Source organism: Phyllobates terribilis, unplaced genomic scaffold (assembly GCF_046119375.1).
Source record: "Phyllobates terribilis strain yellow unplaced genomic scaffold, ASM4611937v1 Scaffold_3__8_contigs__length_932513732, whole genome shotgun sequence".
In the NCBI taxonomy this organism is placed as follows: domain Eukaryota; kingdom Metazoa; phylum Chordata; class Amphibia; order Anura; family Dendrobatidae; genus Phyllobates; species Phyllobates terribilis.
Genome location: NW_027362763.1, coordinates 743,394,340 through 743,410,507, shown reverse-complemented (window position 1 = coordinate 743,410,507; position 16,168 = coordinate 743,394,340). Strand labels below are relative to the sequence as shown.

The window sequence follows — 16,168 nt, the reverse complement described above, 5'->3', positions numbered from 1 at the left end:
ATTATACGGGGGCCCATACTGTATGGAGCATTATAAGGGGCCCATACTGTATGGAGCATTATAAGGGGCCCATACTGTATGAAGCATTATACGAGGCCCATTATTCTGTATGGAGAAATATACGAGGCCCATTATTCTGTATGGAGCATTATACGAGGCCCATTATTCTGTATGGAGCATTATAAGAGGCCCATTATTCTGTATAGAGCATGTTATGGGGTCCATTCTGTATGGAGCATTATATGAAGTCCATTATTCTGTATGGAACATTATTCAAGGCCCATTATTCTGTATAGAGCATTATATGGTCATATTTCAAGGCTAGTTAAAGGGTCAATATTGACTTGTAGGATTGCTACTTCCAATAGGTGGCACTAGAGGTCAGTCCTCTTCCTCTTTGTAGAGACAATTTGCATATTTAATTTCCCCGAGGAGCATGCAAGGTGTTTAAGTCTCCTCATACTGACATGCCAGACCTGGCATGTCACTCTCCATAAGGAGAAAACTTACCCCTTAGATCCCATAACTGACAACAGAAACATACGCCACCAATAACAGGCTCATGTTCAGTGATAAATTTGATGTTTCCTTCGCCCCATTGCCTTGTGCCTAGACTGAGTCCTATGGGGAAGGTGCATGACACATGCATTAGCCAGTTTATTATCTGTTTTCCAATTTTCATAAAGTAACACCACAAGTCACAAAACATAAGACCACCCTCACTTAAGTGAGTGACCACCCTCACTCAATAAGATAGCGCTTTGTATGACTGTAATATACAGCCCAGTGTAATGTAATGTGGATTCTTCTACATGTTCAGATCATATACTTAGACTAAGTAAACGACAATTTTTATTTAATTATTTTTTTTTATTTCTGTATAAGCTAAAAGAAAATGTACACGCTTACATTTCAAAAGAACTTGGGCATGCACTTGGACCTTGCTGCTACAGATCAAATGTTTGTTTTTTTTTCCATAGGAATTTTCCCATAAATTTACATCCCAAAGTCTTCAATGTATGTACAGCCTAAACCATAGCAACCTATGATTATGCCTTTTTTGTTTTTAATTTTTACACTGTGCAAATCAGAAGAAGAATAGTGGTACAACAATAGACACAAATAAAACGAAATAAGAACAGTAATCGGAAACACATTCATATTATTTTGGTCCTTCTTAACCCAGATCAAGCTGATTAAGCCCCAGAAAACTGCAACTGTATTTTTTAAAACACACAGACAAAACGGAGCCGGACAGACACGTGGATGGTCATAAATGGATGGTTTCATTTCATTGTACACCCTGTATTAAAACCTGTCCTGGCAGATTTCATATTGTAGGTTATGCCGCTAACGCCATCACTCCTGGCAAGGAACGGGCTGCGGAGCATTGTTACCTGTAAGTCTTTGTTAGAGATCTCTTCTGTTATGTTACTACGAATATAATATGTTCCAAATTTTGAAAAGTCTTGGAAAACTCCTTTGATTTCACAGAGTGTAGGGAGTGTTATAAAATAACATTTGCATTATTTGCCGCTCGCATGCAGCACTGCTCTGGACAGAAACTAACGATGTCCCGTTCATCTGTCACCAGGTCCATGCAGCCAATTACGGAGGTCAGTGATCTGCTGTGTATGCCTAACTAACATATAACTGCTGAGGCCAATGATTGGCTGCAGTGGTCAGGTAAATGATGGGTGGAATATCTTCCCATCATGGATCTCTTGTTCATCATTCCCTTGACGGCAGCAGGTAATAGATTTCAGCGGTCGAGTGACTGATGGACGGGAATGTTATCGCTTCTTGTCCAGGTGGAAGCACAGGTTTAGCAGAGCTGGAGTGGTAGGAAAATAGGACGATTATTTCCTTTAAGGCTCTTTTACACAGGTATGTGCAAACTGCGTGGGAAGGGATTATCGTTTTTATGACCGTTTGGTCCCCATACAGTTTGTATTTTGTTGGCAGCACATCCCCAGTTTACATGGGAAAATGTGCTGCCGACAATGATGATTTTTAAGGCTACGTTATAGATGCATTTGCAAAAAAGGATGCCATACATGATCGTGTAAAAGGGAGTTAAAGTGTAACTGTCCTTTTAATTTTTTATTTCATAAATTAATAGGACAGGTGAAAATTAGCAACTTTGTAGTATATCTTATTAGAGAAATCCGCTTCTTTCTCCATCTTTCATTTTCAAAAATCTCAATTATCGGGTAAAATCTGTATTCAGTGAAGACAGATTTTTTTTTTCATCGCTGAGATAGGAGATGGCAGTTACTATTGATAAGATTCTATGTAGACCATAGAGGGGCAGCCGATTTTTTCCTCTAGCTCCTCCATCATCCTCTTGCCTCCTCAATTTACATGGAATCTCATCAGCACCAACTGCCATCTCCTATCTCCATAATATAAAAAGCCTGTCTTCACAGATTTTACCCAAGAATTAAGACTTTTGAAGAATGAATGCTCGGTCCTCGCAGAGATATAAGCAGATTTTGCGAACAAGATATATTACAAAGTTGCTTATTTTTATGTGTACTATTGATTTATGGAATGAAAAAATTAAAACAATGGTTATGCTTTAAGCTTTTGGCATCTGCATGATAAGAAAGTACAGCCTGGGCCAGCTATATATTGTAATCAGCCCCATCATTGAGTGTGTGATAGAGTTGGAAAGCTAGATCACACCTCCGGATCAATACCGGTAGCCATACTGGTTAACACCCAGCAAACAATGGGGAAGTATTTTTTTTCCTAACGTTACAGAAGAGAACTAAAAAAAAAAAAACTATTGGTTATAATGCTCCTAAAGTCCGATTCTGCAATCAGCTCCACCTCTGGAAAATTTAAGATAACGCACAAAAAAAAAAAACACAACAAAGAAACAACACTGAACATTTAGATGTAACAGTACAACAACTTCAATACAACCAGGAGTGAAAATAAAAAAATAAAATAAAAAAAAAAAAGTCACCACGACAGGCTCACAGGCAGTGAAGGTTTTGTATGTTCACTTCTGTCTGTTTTTTTTTTTTTTTTTCGTAAGAAAGGATCCCCCAGTGTATGTACCCAGCACAAAGAAAAAAAAAACAAAAAAAAAACATTTCCTCTAGCCTTTATATACAAATTAATTTGAAGATTTTTCATATAAATGAAGTATTCAGTGTTGAAATATACATCAGAGTGTATATACCCTTAATAGTGCCGCTTACCGACAAATCAGCCAAAGTGATTTTATGAAAAAAAGCAAGAACACTTTTCATCCTCTTTAAAAAGTTTGGATATAAAACATCCAATGCATTTTGGATTCTTTATTATTTCTGGTAGTTTTTGTGTAATCAATCAGCCTTGTCTTGAGAACTTGTTAAAGGTGTTAACGAGACTGGGAACATCAACACCTTGGCATGCATGAAAGATAGGTCGGGGAGGCTGGCGATGACTTTCGCAGCCTCTTCGCTAAGGTTCTCGTCCCTTCTAGGTTTCCTGCGTGGAAAGAGGTGAAATACAATGTAGGTTAAACCAATCATGGATCTGAAGAGCAAACATATTCCAATACAAGGGTAAAGATTTAAGATTTCCAATAGGAGAATATGAATATGTAGTACTCAAGAACAGCCGCCCCTACACAGTGAGCGGAGGAGTTCCACTTACATACACAATTTACAACTAATTACTGGGGGTGCCAGTGTCGGACCCCCACCTAGCTGATAGAATAGGCCATCGATGTCAAAGTCCTGGATAAACCCTTGAAGTACAGAAAAATTACAAGTGTCTTTATTGTCTGGACAACAAGCTATGGGCCAGATTAATCATAACTTTCACACCAGAATTCAGGCGTAAAAGCTTTGAAAAGCTCAGAGTTGAGCCTAAATATTGCGACTTCTCTCGTCATCCCACCTGTTTCGCCAACCTTTGGCAAAAAGGAAGGAAGGAGCTGGGGTGGCAGCGTTCACTAGACCAGTCTTACTTCAGCAGGGACTGGAGTAGAATTTGTGGCAAGGCGCACTCACTCGACCGGCTCTCCCGATTCATGAAGATGCATACATCATAAATCAGAAGCGTTTGACTCCAGCATGCCCCCTCATCAAGGCCGCCATGAACAACGCAGATCTTGATGACCGCGCCCCAAGTGTTTATATAACTAAAACATTTTCTACTCCTTTCACAATATTTTCTATAGACATCAGAGCTCCATTTAACAGAACTTTAATCCCTGCTTCCCTTCACACTGCCACAAATTTAAAGTGCATCTCCGATTACATACAACAAGCTAAAATAAGACACTTCTTAATAAATCCTATTTGGAAAAAAATGCTTCTTTTTCCCCCTAATAGGCTGAGTTTCTCTTCTACAAAGTGTATTGATTCTGAATTCACTGATTAAATCCATCTTCAGTGAGGAGATGGCTTTTAAGCTTCACTGAGAGATCAGGTTACAGATACCCAGAGAAGTCTATGAAAAACTGAAAAAGTGCTCAGAAGACTAATGGCTTTGCTGCCTCCCATACAATTATATTTGGAATTTGGAGTATACGGGCGAATATATCATAAGTGACTGTTTGTGCCATTTTTCATTAAGCTTCACTTTGAAGCGAATGAATCTGAAGGGTTTGGCGCTGGGTTTTCTGACCAATCCGGCTCAGCGGAGTATGTGACATCAGCAGCTAAGACTTGTATTTCAAGATTGGGGCAACCTTCGTTGCCTTAATTGAACACAATACAACATTTTTTTAGTAAACTGATAAGCTTCCTTTGTGGTTTTCTATGGTGGGAATGATATATACACGATTCTCTATGGCGGAAATGATACATACAATAATCTCTATGGCGGGACGGAGATATATATATATATATATATATATATATATATATATCTATATATATATATAGATATAGATATACACGATTGTCTGTGGCGGGAATGATATACAGTGGGGAAAATAAGCAATTGATACACTGCCGATTTTGCAAGTTTTCCCACCTACAAAAAATGGCGATATTTTCAATTTTTATCATAGGTACACTTCACCTGTGAGAGACAATCTAAAAATAAAAAACGAAAAAAATCACATTGTATGATTGTTACACAATTAAATTGCATTTTATTGCATGACACAAGTATCTGATCACCTACCAACCAGCAAGAATCCTGGCTCTCACAGACCTGTTAATTTTCCTTTAAGAAGCTCTATATTCTGCACTCATTACTTGTATTAATTACACCTGTTTGAACTCGTTACCTGTATAAAAGACACCTGTCCACACACAATTACACTCCAACCTCTCCACCATGGCCAAGACCAAAGAGCTGTCTAAGGACACCAGGGACAAAATTCTAGACTTGCACAAGGCTGGGATGGGCTACAGGACAATAGGCAAGCAGCTTGGTGAGAATGCAACAACGGTTGGAACAATTATTAGAGAATGGAAGAAACACAAGATGACTGTCAATCTTCCTCGGTCTGGGGCTGCATGCTAGACCTCGCCTCACTGGGTAAGGATGATTCTGAGAAAGGTCAGGAATCGGCCCAGAACTACACGGGAGGACCTGGTCAATGACCTGAAGAGAGCTGGGACCAGTGTCACAAACATTATTGTTAGTAACACACTACGCCGTCATGGATTAAAATCCTGCAGGGGACGCAAGGTCCCCCTGCTCATGCCAGCACATGTCTAGGCTCATTTGAAGTTCGCCAGTGACCATCTGGATAATCCAGAGGAGCCATGGGAGAAGGTCATGTGGTCAGGTGAGACCAAAATAGAGCATTTTGGTATCAACTCCACTCGCCGTGTTTGGAGGAAGGAGGAGTATGAGTACAACCTTAAGAACACCGTTCCAACCGTGAAGCATGGTGGGGGAAACAACATACTTTGGGGGTGCTTTTCTGCAAAGGGGACAGGACAACTGCACCGTATTGAAGGAAGGATGGATGGGGTCATGTATAGCAAGATTTTTGCCAACAACCTGTTTCCCTCAGTAAGAGCACTGAAGATGGGCCGTGGCTGGATCTTCCAGCATGACAATGGCCTGAAACACACAGCCAGGGCAACTAAGGAGTGGCTCCGTAAGAAGCATTTCAAGATCCCGGAGTGCCCTAGCCAGTCTCCTGACCTGAACCCAATAGAAAATCTTGGGAGGGAACTGAAACTCAATGTTGCCCAGAGACAGCCCCGAAACCTGAAAGACCAGGAGAAGATTTGTATGGAGGAGTGGGCCAAAATCCCTGCTGCAGAGTGTGCAAACTTGGTTAAGAACTACAGGAAACGTCTGACCTCTGTATTTGCAAACAAAGGTTTCTGTACAAAATATTACGTTCTGTTTTTCTATTGTATCAAATAATTAATTTGCATTTTATTGCATGAGATAAGTATGTAAAAATCATACAATCTGATTTTCTGGTTTTTATTTTTAGATTCTGTCTCTCACAGGTGAAGTGTACTTCCGATAAAAATTACAGACGTCTCCATTCTTTGTAGGTGGGAAAACTTGCAAAATCGGCAGTGTATCAAATACTTACCGTATTTTTCGCTTTATAAGGCCGTGTGCCCACAATGCGTTTTTTAAGCGTTTCCACAGTGGCAAAAACGCTGCAGAAACGCTTAAAAAACGCATGGTAGAAGGCTTGCCATGTTCCCCAATGATAATCCGCATGTGCTGTGCACATGCTGCGGAAATTTCCGCTGCGGATTAAAAAAAACGCAGCACTACCAATTATTTTGCGGAAGCGCTGCGTTTTCGCCGCCATTGACTTGCATTGAATGGCTTGGATTCCGCATCACTGCATCTGTAGATGCGGAATCCAAGCGTTTCAATGTGCGGATGGTACCCGGGTGTGGAGGACAGGAGACTCTCCTCTGGACCCGGGTACCATAGAACCTGTAAAAAAAATAATAAAATAAAATAAAAAATACATATTATATTTACCTTCTGACGGCACCCGCTGCGCTCGTCCTCCCTTGCCGGCAGATCGTGGTGGACTGGAGGACCTGCGCTGACGTCATAGTCATGTGACGGCAGGTCCCTCAGTGTACCGCGAGCTGCCGGCAAGCCAGGACGGATGGAATAAAGACTCCGGGGGCCATCAGAAGGTAAGTATAGATTTATTTTTTAACATTCTTTAAGGTCACACTATATAAATCCATGCCGGTTGCATGGATTTATATAGTGTGACCAAGTTGTCAAGCACTTTCCAAGTGATGCTAAAATTCCTTGGAAAGCGCTTGTCAACTAGCATGCGGAAATGCATATGAAGAACGCTTGACATCCGCATGTCCCTGGCAGGAAAAAAGCATGTACAATCCGCATGCGTTTTTTCTGCCAGGGGGATGCAGAAACGCTCAGGAAAAAATCCAGAGCATTTCTGCATCGTGGGCACATAGCCATAGACGCACTTTTTTCCACCTTTTTTCCGTGCACTGGAGGTGTCCAGTGGTGCGGGGGCTCCACAAGAACTCGGCGCAGAGATCTCAATCTGAGCATGCGCCGCCTCTGGCGGCCATTTTCCTGGAGTCTATCACATAGGACAGTATGGAAGGTGTGGAGCTCCGGCTGCCACAAGATGCCAGTGGAGCCCCCGCACCACCGGACACCTCCAGCGCAGAACTTGGGAGACAGCATGGGGCCCGCTGTCCGAACACTCCGCCCAGCACCCCGTCCGCATCTCAGAGACCCCGTAATCCTGGGACCCCACTCTACCAACGCCGCCCCCCAGGTAAGCTGATTATAATATGCACCAGTTTATTAAAAAAAACAATTTTTTCCTATTTTCCTCCCAAAATTTGGGGTGCGTCTTATAAACCGATGCGTCTTATAATCTGCAAAATACGGTATTTTCTCCACTGTATATGCGATTCTCTATGGCTGGAATGATGTATATACGATTCGCTATGGTGGGAATTATATATACAATTCTCTAAGGATGGGCTCATGTAATATTCTACATTACTATTACAAAAATAAAGAATTTAAATTTTTCTTTTTATTAGGAGGAAACGACCATTGTAAATAATTAACTACAATTCATCCACTTTCTTTCAAACACAAAAAAATAAAAGTAAAAAGGTTGTAGTGAATAGCTGCAATGAAGAAGTACAATGGCACAAGCAGCTAAATGCTGGATGGAAGGTGTTCTGCAGCGCTCTGCGGGCAGACACAGGCGGACATGCAGCGTGCTTCCCCAGCAGCCTCCTTTCTGCCTTTGTTATCCTGTGATCAGACTACAATACTTTTCCCGTGGGACAGTCCCGCGCTTCACGACGATCCACAATTAGCATATGTAGAAATGACTGAGTGCCGGTTTACACAAACAGCTAATGCTCGGGCAATCACCGGCAGGCTCCTTGTCTAGATGCATAATCCTGGTGTGTTGTACGAGATCTGTACAAGTCAGTCACTTTCTCGGTTGCCATAGAAACCAGCAACAAGGGTTAGATTCGATGCAACCCACCCGGTGCGGGAGGCGAGCTCGAACTCCTCGGAGGAAAAAAAAATTCTCATGGTGCTGCATATGAGTGGTTAATTGTAAAATAAGCCCAAAACAATCAGCCGAGGTTAAGTGCTTCAATCTATAAGATGAATGAATATGGAATTATTAATGTCTTTCCTGTTCCTCCAGCCTCGGTGACTGCATGCAACCAGAATTTCATCATTTAAACAGGGAATGATATAGAATCACTGTATGCAAATTACTTTGTTGGAGTCCAGGAGGAGGAGCCATGGTGGCAAAATACATCTAGTATGGTATGACTGACACCCTTAAGGACAAGGTACATAATTTCAAGCTGTCAAAAACAGACCCATTTGCCTTTTTGTTCTAGTACTAATGTATGCATAGTGAAGAGGGTAGGCTCTTCCCAGCTTCACTGGCACAAATCGGATGTGGCAGCAGCTGCCAACCTATCAGAAGAGGATTTGAAGCTGTCTTAAGATGACGTACCCCGTACTCATGAGACTCGGCCAAGCCATAGCGGCATGACCACCTTCACTTGTCTGCTGAGTGGCTCCCCCCACCCCCTCCTCGATGAATGGCTCCACCCCCCCTGACTACTGAAATGTAATATACATACAGTGCGAGCGCCAATGAAACAGCTTGTTTTGCAAAATCCTCCTAATATTAGAAATCCTTCAAATTATTACGTAGAAGAACAACTTCAGAAAACAAAAGAGCAACATTAACAACCAATGATTCTCCTTAGTAAGGTGGGTGGGGGTTGTCTACTACTTGGACAACCCCTTCTGATTCCCTATGCTTACCCCCAGTAAAATAATAACACCTATACCCCCCTCTGATGTCATTCTAGCGGTGTCGGTTTTGGATCTCCTGGGGTTTGTGTGTTAAGTCACGTGATCCCTGAGGCCAGTTGACGCTGACTTCACTCTCCTCTCCTACGGACCTAATTGACATCCGAAGGAAGTGAGAGCTGCACCTGCTCTCACTTTCTTCAGATGTCTTGATTCGTCCGAAGGAGAGGAGAGTGAAGCCAACATTCACTGACCCACAGGCATCGCGTGACATTATGTCATGCAAGCCTCGGGACAGCCAGTGCCGACACTGCTGGAACAGCATAGGATAGGAGTATAGGTGTTATTATTTTACTGGAGGGAAACATCGATTCAGAGGAGGTTGCTTGTGTAGAGGAGAAATCTGACAGGTTCCCTCTTAAGCTGGCCATACACATTAGAAAGCTGTCTGAACAATTGTTCAGCCGACAGCTTTCTCTTCTGCATCCTCCTTACACAGGAACGCAAAATTTCTCTCTCCACCAAACAAAAGAATCAACTCCTCATCTGTCCGGGGACTGTAGGGAGCCCCCATACATAGAAGATGGACGCCCAATCCCAAAGAAGCCGGTGGGTTCTACTTTTATTTAATGTGTTTGGGGGCTTTCAGATATTGCGTGAATGAACCAGTACCATAATTTGGGGCTTAAAATTAAAATTTTAAAGTGGCTCCAAAAAGTAAAGAATCTCTCTTACTATTGTTGTATTGTAGCAGTATGAAACTACTATCTGCCCGCCAGGAGCTGTATGTCTTGAGGTGTTTACCTTGCCGATGTGCTTGTGGTTTCTGCTGTGGACATCAGTCTTGCAAATGCATCAGTCACCTTGCTGCTGGCATTGGAGCACTCCACCTTTGCCGTTGTCAGTGCATATAGCTCGGGATCCACACCTTTCAGTATAAAATGATAATCAGTGATGGAAGAAAGTCAGCAGAGATGGAGATTAGTCACTTAACTGATCACAAAAACACACCAAGCCACACACTCCCCTAGGTATCTGAGCACTTCAGAGACAACACCAGGATCCAATGGGAAATTTCTGCAGACACGTATGACCGAAATGTCTCTGCATCCTAATAATGGAAGCAATGGGGTCCCTCATAAGTACTGACCAATTTATAGCACAAAAGAATATTGCATATATGTAAGGCACAAGAAAGAGAGCCACATATATGAATGTAATGCAAAAGATGAAAGTCTTCAAACTGCTATATATCTGCTGACACAGGACTATAAATAAGCAATGAAGACGCTCAGATACTTAAAGGAGTATGCAGAGGACACGCACGGAACCACTACTGTGAATCTACTACTAGCTCCTAAGTAAGCGTGTGCGGAAGCTTTAGGGACCAGGCGTCTTCAGGAGGACAGTTGAGTAAGTAGTTTAGTAATGGACTACTACAACCAAGTTCTTTTTTATGAAAGGTGAATGTTTATTAAAAAAAATTTCCAGGATGATCGATAAAAAGTGCAACATGGATGGGCTTTCCTTTAGCTCTGAACTTTCTAAGAAAGTCATTAGCATAACTAAGGGGTATAACATCGATCCTCTGTGTTGATTTATCATGAGATAATCTGAAAAAAAGAACGCTTCTTCAATAACTCACATATACTGGGGAAGAGCTGTATATTGAATGATGAACTAGCACTTTAAAACGCAAGTAATTAATAGATTTCTTTTAAAAATGGACTTACTCAGAAAATGACCTATTTTTTTAAAATAAGGTTTGTGCGTTACATGTATATCTATTTTTTTAAAAAAATGTCTCCAGCGTTTGTTTTTTTTATCATATGAAAATCTGTATAAAAAAATATATAAATAATAATCAAACTCTTGCAATTTTGATGCTGGCTACTGAAGTAATTTTAGACTCATAGGGGGCAATTTATCAAAACTTTTTATGCCACAGAAGTGGCGTAAAAGCTTTGAAAAGTCACAAAACGTTTAAATCAGCTCCGCCAAAATGGGCAGAACTGTGGCCACAACCGCCTGTCAAATTCATCAAAAGTGCCAACTTTTGTACGACAGCATTTCTGGTGTGTTGCCCGCCACTTAGGAGAAGCCGAGTGGCGTGCGCCTCTTAATGAATTTGGCGCCCTTAACTCCTGCAAGACTGGCGTAGCAGGATTGTGCACTACGACAGTCTAGATAAATCGACCTAATAGTTCCTGTTCTTTAAAAATGACTTTTCAGTAGTCTCATTATCATCAGAGGCAGGATTACAATGATAATCTATGGTGAATGGTGGATCCTGTGTTATGTCACAACTGACCCTGCTCCCCCTCCCTTCACAAGGACCTCTGCACAGGCTCATTAGATGCGTCAATACAAACAATAGGTTCTCAGTCAGTCTATGGTTGCTAATGTACATGTGAATTTTCTGAAAGAACAGGGGAATTAGAGTAGCCCGATTGGCCACTGTGAAAATTGCAAGATTTCTTATTTATTTTTTTAATACAGACCATGATATGAAAAAAACATTACCAAAAATATGGAAAAAAAAATTGAACATGAAAAAACTAATTTAATTTAAAACACAGTTGTACTACATTTTGGAATGGAAGTCTGCCCTAGAGGAACTCTACTCTGAAGTCTACCCTTCATTCTACTTGTTCCTAGAGGAGCACGTCGAAAAGGAGAATAAGAGATAAACACCTGCAAAGCCACCAAACCCAAACTAAACACAGAAGTATAGAAACCATGATGCAACTAAACTGGAAGCCACCACTGCACCACCAGCTACCATCACATGCCTGGGAACTTCCATAACAAGCTGACCATGGCAATATTCATTGTATTGCCAATGTGCGTGTTCTTGTGATATCTGAAGGACCAATGTAGAAGCTATTACGATTTTATTACAGTTCCCTTTTCTCTGATTTGTTTTACTGCAATCAGCAGAAGACCAAATATATGGCTTGATTGTACTTTCAGGTCAACCTGCGAGTTCCGAGGCATGGTCACCACACACAGGGAAAAAACACTCCCAAATGTTCAGCAAGCTCTAACAAATGACTTTCCCAGAAACAAGTAAAACTTATTTTTGTGTTAGAGAATTAGTTTGGAAACCACTGAAAGTGTATAGGACTATATTACGTCTTATCATTCATTAGTAGGGTTTCCCAAAAGACTGCTAGAAGTGAAGATTTCTTTTTAGCACATCCCAAAGTGACCAGAATTTCCTAGACTTAAAAGCTGTAGAATTAGTAAACATGTTAGTAACAGGAGATGGTCAGTAAGGCAATAAATAAAACATTAACTTTCTGAGAACTGAAAACAGGTAACTCCATATATCCAGGGGTTATATGACTCAAAAACACTTTCTTCAAAAAGCAGGGATCGCTATAAAATAACAAAAGGTATACCTCATCAGCAAAAACCCTCCGCGCCCCAGTACGAGCCACTCCACTAGTCAAGACAGAAAGCAATAGCATCTCTTTCTGCAGTCACCTGACCACTGAGATCTATGATTGGCTGCAGTGGCACTCCCCTAGTCGAGTCATCCGATTCCTGCAGTCAATCACAAGTGGTCAGGTAACTGGAGAATGGGAGGTCATCACTTTCTTCTCTAGTGGAGACCAGCAGAACAGTCTGCACTGGAGCCATGGAGGGGTTACAGCCTTGAGAATAGCTTTTTATTATTTTATATACTTCCTTATTTTTTTTTTAAAGCAATTTTTTGTACAAGTCAGACAACCCTTTAAAAGGGGTTGTCCACTGCTCGGGCAACCTTTTCTTAATCCCCATGTTTTTCTTTTGTAAAATAATAGTACCTATACTCCCTATGGTGCCGGAGCCATTCCAGCGGTGTCCGCACTGGCTCTCCCAGGGATTGCCTGACATTGTTATGTCACGTGTTCTCTGCAGCCAATCAGCGCTGGCTTCACTCTCCACCTTCTTAGGACAAATCATATACATCCAGAGGAAGAGATCTGTTCTCCCTGGCAGAGCCAATCCAGACATTGCTGGAATGGCGTCAGCACCGGAGGAGAGTATAGCTGTTATTATTTAGCAAGGGGGATTGAGAAGGTGCTGTCCGAGTAGTGGAGGACCCTTTTACTACTATTTTAATGTGGGCTAATTTTAGATGTACACTACACTTGAATTTTTATAGCTAAACCAGCAAAAGTTAACAGTGGTTGGTATTGTTCAGACATGTCTGCTTTCCTCCAGGAAGAACACCAATCTTATCCATGCGCTGTGCCTGACATTGCAGCTGGGCCCAAGTTACATTGTTCTTTCAAGTAATAAAATAATGACTATACAATAAAATATATATTAAGGTATTTGTTAAAAATCATATTTCATATTGAAGAAATCTGCTCCTTTCTCTGTCAGGACTGATCATTTTCAAAATTCTCAATTCCCAGGTAAGAGAGGTCTTCAGATTTTCCCATTATGGAGATTGGAGATGACAGTTGGTTTTTATAAGATTCTATGTAGAAGGGAGGGAGGAGCTTTCCCTCCAGATCCTCCTCCTCCTCTTTCCCCTCTACATAGCAGATGACAGTAGCTACTGATGAGATTCTCAATACACATTTTACCTATAGATTGAGAATTTTGAAAATGAATGATTAGTCCAGGAGGAGGAAGAAGCAGATGTCTCTGGTAAGATATGTGACAAAGTTTCTCATTTTCATGTGCACTATTGATTTATGAAATAAAAAGTTCTGGAACGATATATGCAATTGTCATTTATTACTGTTTTTATCCATGTTGTTATCAATTCTACATTAAAGAGGTTACCATCGAAAATTTGGAACCCACTTAAAAATCAAAGTGGTATTAAAGGCTGGACGTTCACTTGAAGGCCATTTACATAGTAAAGTATTTTTTTGTTGTTTGCTTGTAGTGTTATTTAATGAATATATATATTTTTTCAATATATAATTTTGTCCAGCATGGAATATTATTAAACTTTGCAATTTACTCTATTAGTCCTCATTCAGACATGTGTTTTTCAGTGATTTTCACAGATCGAACACGTACCCATTAGTCTATGGGGCTGTTCACATGTCTGTTGCACAGACACATTGCCTGTGATAAAAAAAAAAAAACAATGACAGACTTGTCCATTTTTTTACTGGAATTACAGGTGAAAAAGTACAAATACAAGTCTATGGGTCTGTAAAAATCATGTGGATGGCATCAGTGTGAGGTCCGTGATTAATATGGCAATGAGTAGGAGAAGCTTTATCATTTATTTATCCATATGTGAAAATCACTGATGGTAAAAACTGACACAAAGACTAAACATTGATGAAAGGCAGAACCAAGACACTGGTGAAACTTGTACCATTTTTGTCGCGCACGTGATCAAACACTCATGTGAATGAGGCTTCATTGTTTTCATTCCTGTAAAAAAAACAAAAAACGACATACAAGTGGCTTCCCAACGTCTGCTTTTCTCCAGTCTATTTTCCTGCATTAAGCTACAATTATATCAGAATTTTAATTCTAATTTGAAGTACGGATTGCTGGCAGTGATAGAGGTCAGCTCCGCTCCTGTGTATCAATAACTCTGGGGATAAGCTGCTGCAGGAGACTGTTCTGATAAGCATAACACTAAGAGGAGGAGACGGGCTGACACACTCACTGCCATCATCTGTTCTCCAAATCAGTATGTTCTGATATTAATTCAGCTAGAGGCAGGGAAATAGACTGGGGAACAGCAGGGAGTTTGGAATCCACTTACATGCAATCTAGTTTTACAGTAATGAAGACAATTCCCCTAATAAAGCGATTTGCAAAGTTTCAAAACTTTCCATTCTGGAAAATAATTATTAAAAAAAATAAATAAAATAAAATGTTTATTCTTTAGACATATTAAGCGGGGAGAGGAGTGTTCCCCTGTTGAAAACATCGGACTCCTAACTATCAACTTTAGGGTATGTTCAGAAGTGATGTATTTGGGCGCAGAATCTGCAGCAATTTACGGTACAAGTGATTGAGTTTTTAAAGGCTCAATCTATACGTAGCGGAAAAATTCTACCCGGAAGTCACCGCATGCTACAGGCTTTCTAATATGCAGAATGCCCATTATGTTGTGCAAATGCTGCTGCATGGTAAGGGGTGAAATCTGCAGTGATTAGCCACAGCATAAACGGTCATGTCAAATCCACAAGATCAGGCAATTTACAATGCGGGTTTTCTTTGCGGCATGTGAATGAATCCATAAAATCTCATCCACAATTGATTTTCCATGTAGATTTTCTGCTGCATATACGTCCCCTGTGGATGTGCCCTTGTAATGGTGAAATCCGCTGCACAATCCACATGTAACACAAGGTAGATGCTTGTCTGGGATTACAGAACCCTTTAAACCCATTCAGGATTAATAATTTAAGGGCTAAATGCTTTAAAATATCCCATCGCTGATATTACAAGCCTCAGCCCTCAATGATGCGGCTATGAAGGCGTGACACCGGGATAAGAGATCTACACTTTAATCACATTTTATAAAACGCTTTACGTGGACCTTAACAGGAGATCTAACCGTTTCACTCTATGCGATATCCCCACGCGAGAAAAGGCCTAATATTATATGCATAGAAGATGGGAAAGGATAAGCGATGATAATTATACATTTGCACCCCATGGAGCCCAGCGCAGGGATGATGACATGCATGCCTCCTACCCAAGGAGTTCTGTTTTGGGCAGATAAGAATAGTTTAGAAGTGCACGGACTTTGTAGGGGCATTTGCCAGAGCTGCGGGGATCAGAGTTAAGATTGCCTGCCCACTGCAACCAATCAGATCTCAACTTGTCCAGTTCTTAAAAGGGTTTTGCAGCTTCAGAAAACCCCCATTTCCTGGCTTCAGTTTATTCAGTTATAGTGCTGCAATCGATAAGTGAACTCAGTCGCTCCGCCAGAATAGACTGCATGAGC

General features: G+C 41.0%; 1 protein-coding gene across 2 annotated transcripts in view; it reads right to left on the bottom strand.

Annotated features, from left to right (window-relative positions):
• Window positions 1-849: 849 nt before the first annotated feature.
• The window catches only part of AFTPH (aftiphilin), a 67,116-nt gene continuing 51,797 nt past the window's right edge, over window positions 850-16,168 (bottom strand). For both annotated transcript variants that reach the window (XM_073672159.1, XM_073672160.1), the window contains 2 exons: window positions 10,045-10,168; window positions 850-3,483 (listed from right to left, as the gene is read on the bottom strand). In XM_073672159.1, coding sequence (XP_073528260.1) covers window positions 3,339-3,483; window positions 10,045-10,168 — 269 coding nt within the window. In that variant the 3' untranslated portion in view covers window positions 850-3,338. The remainder of the gene's footprint in view (window positions 3,484-10,044; window positions 10,169-16,168) is intronic.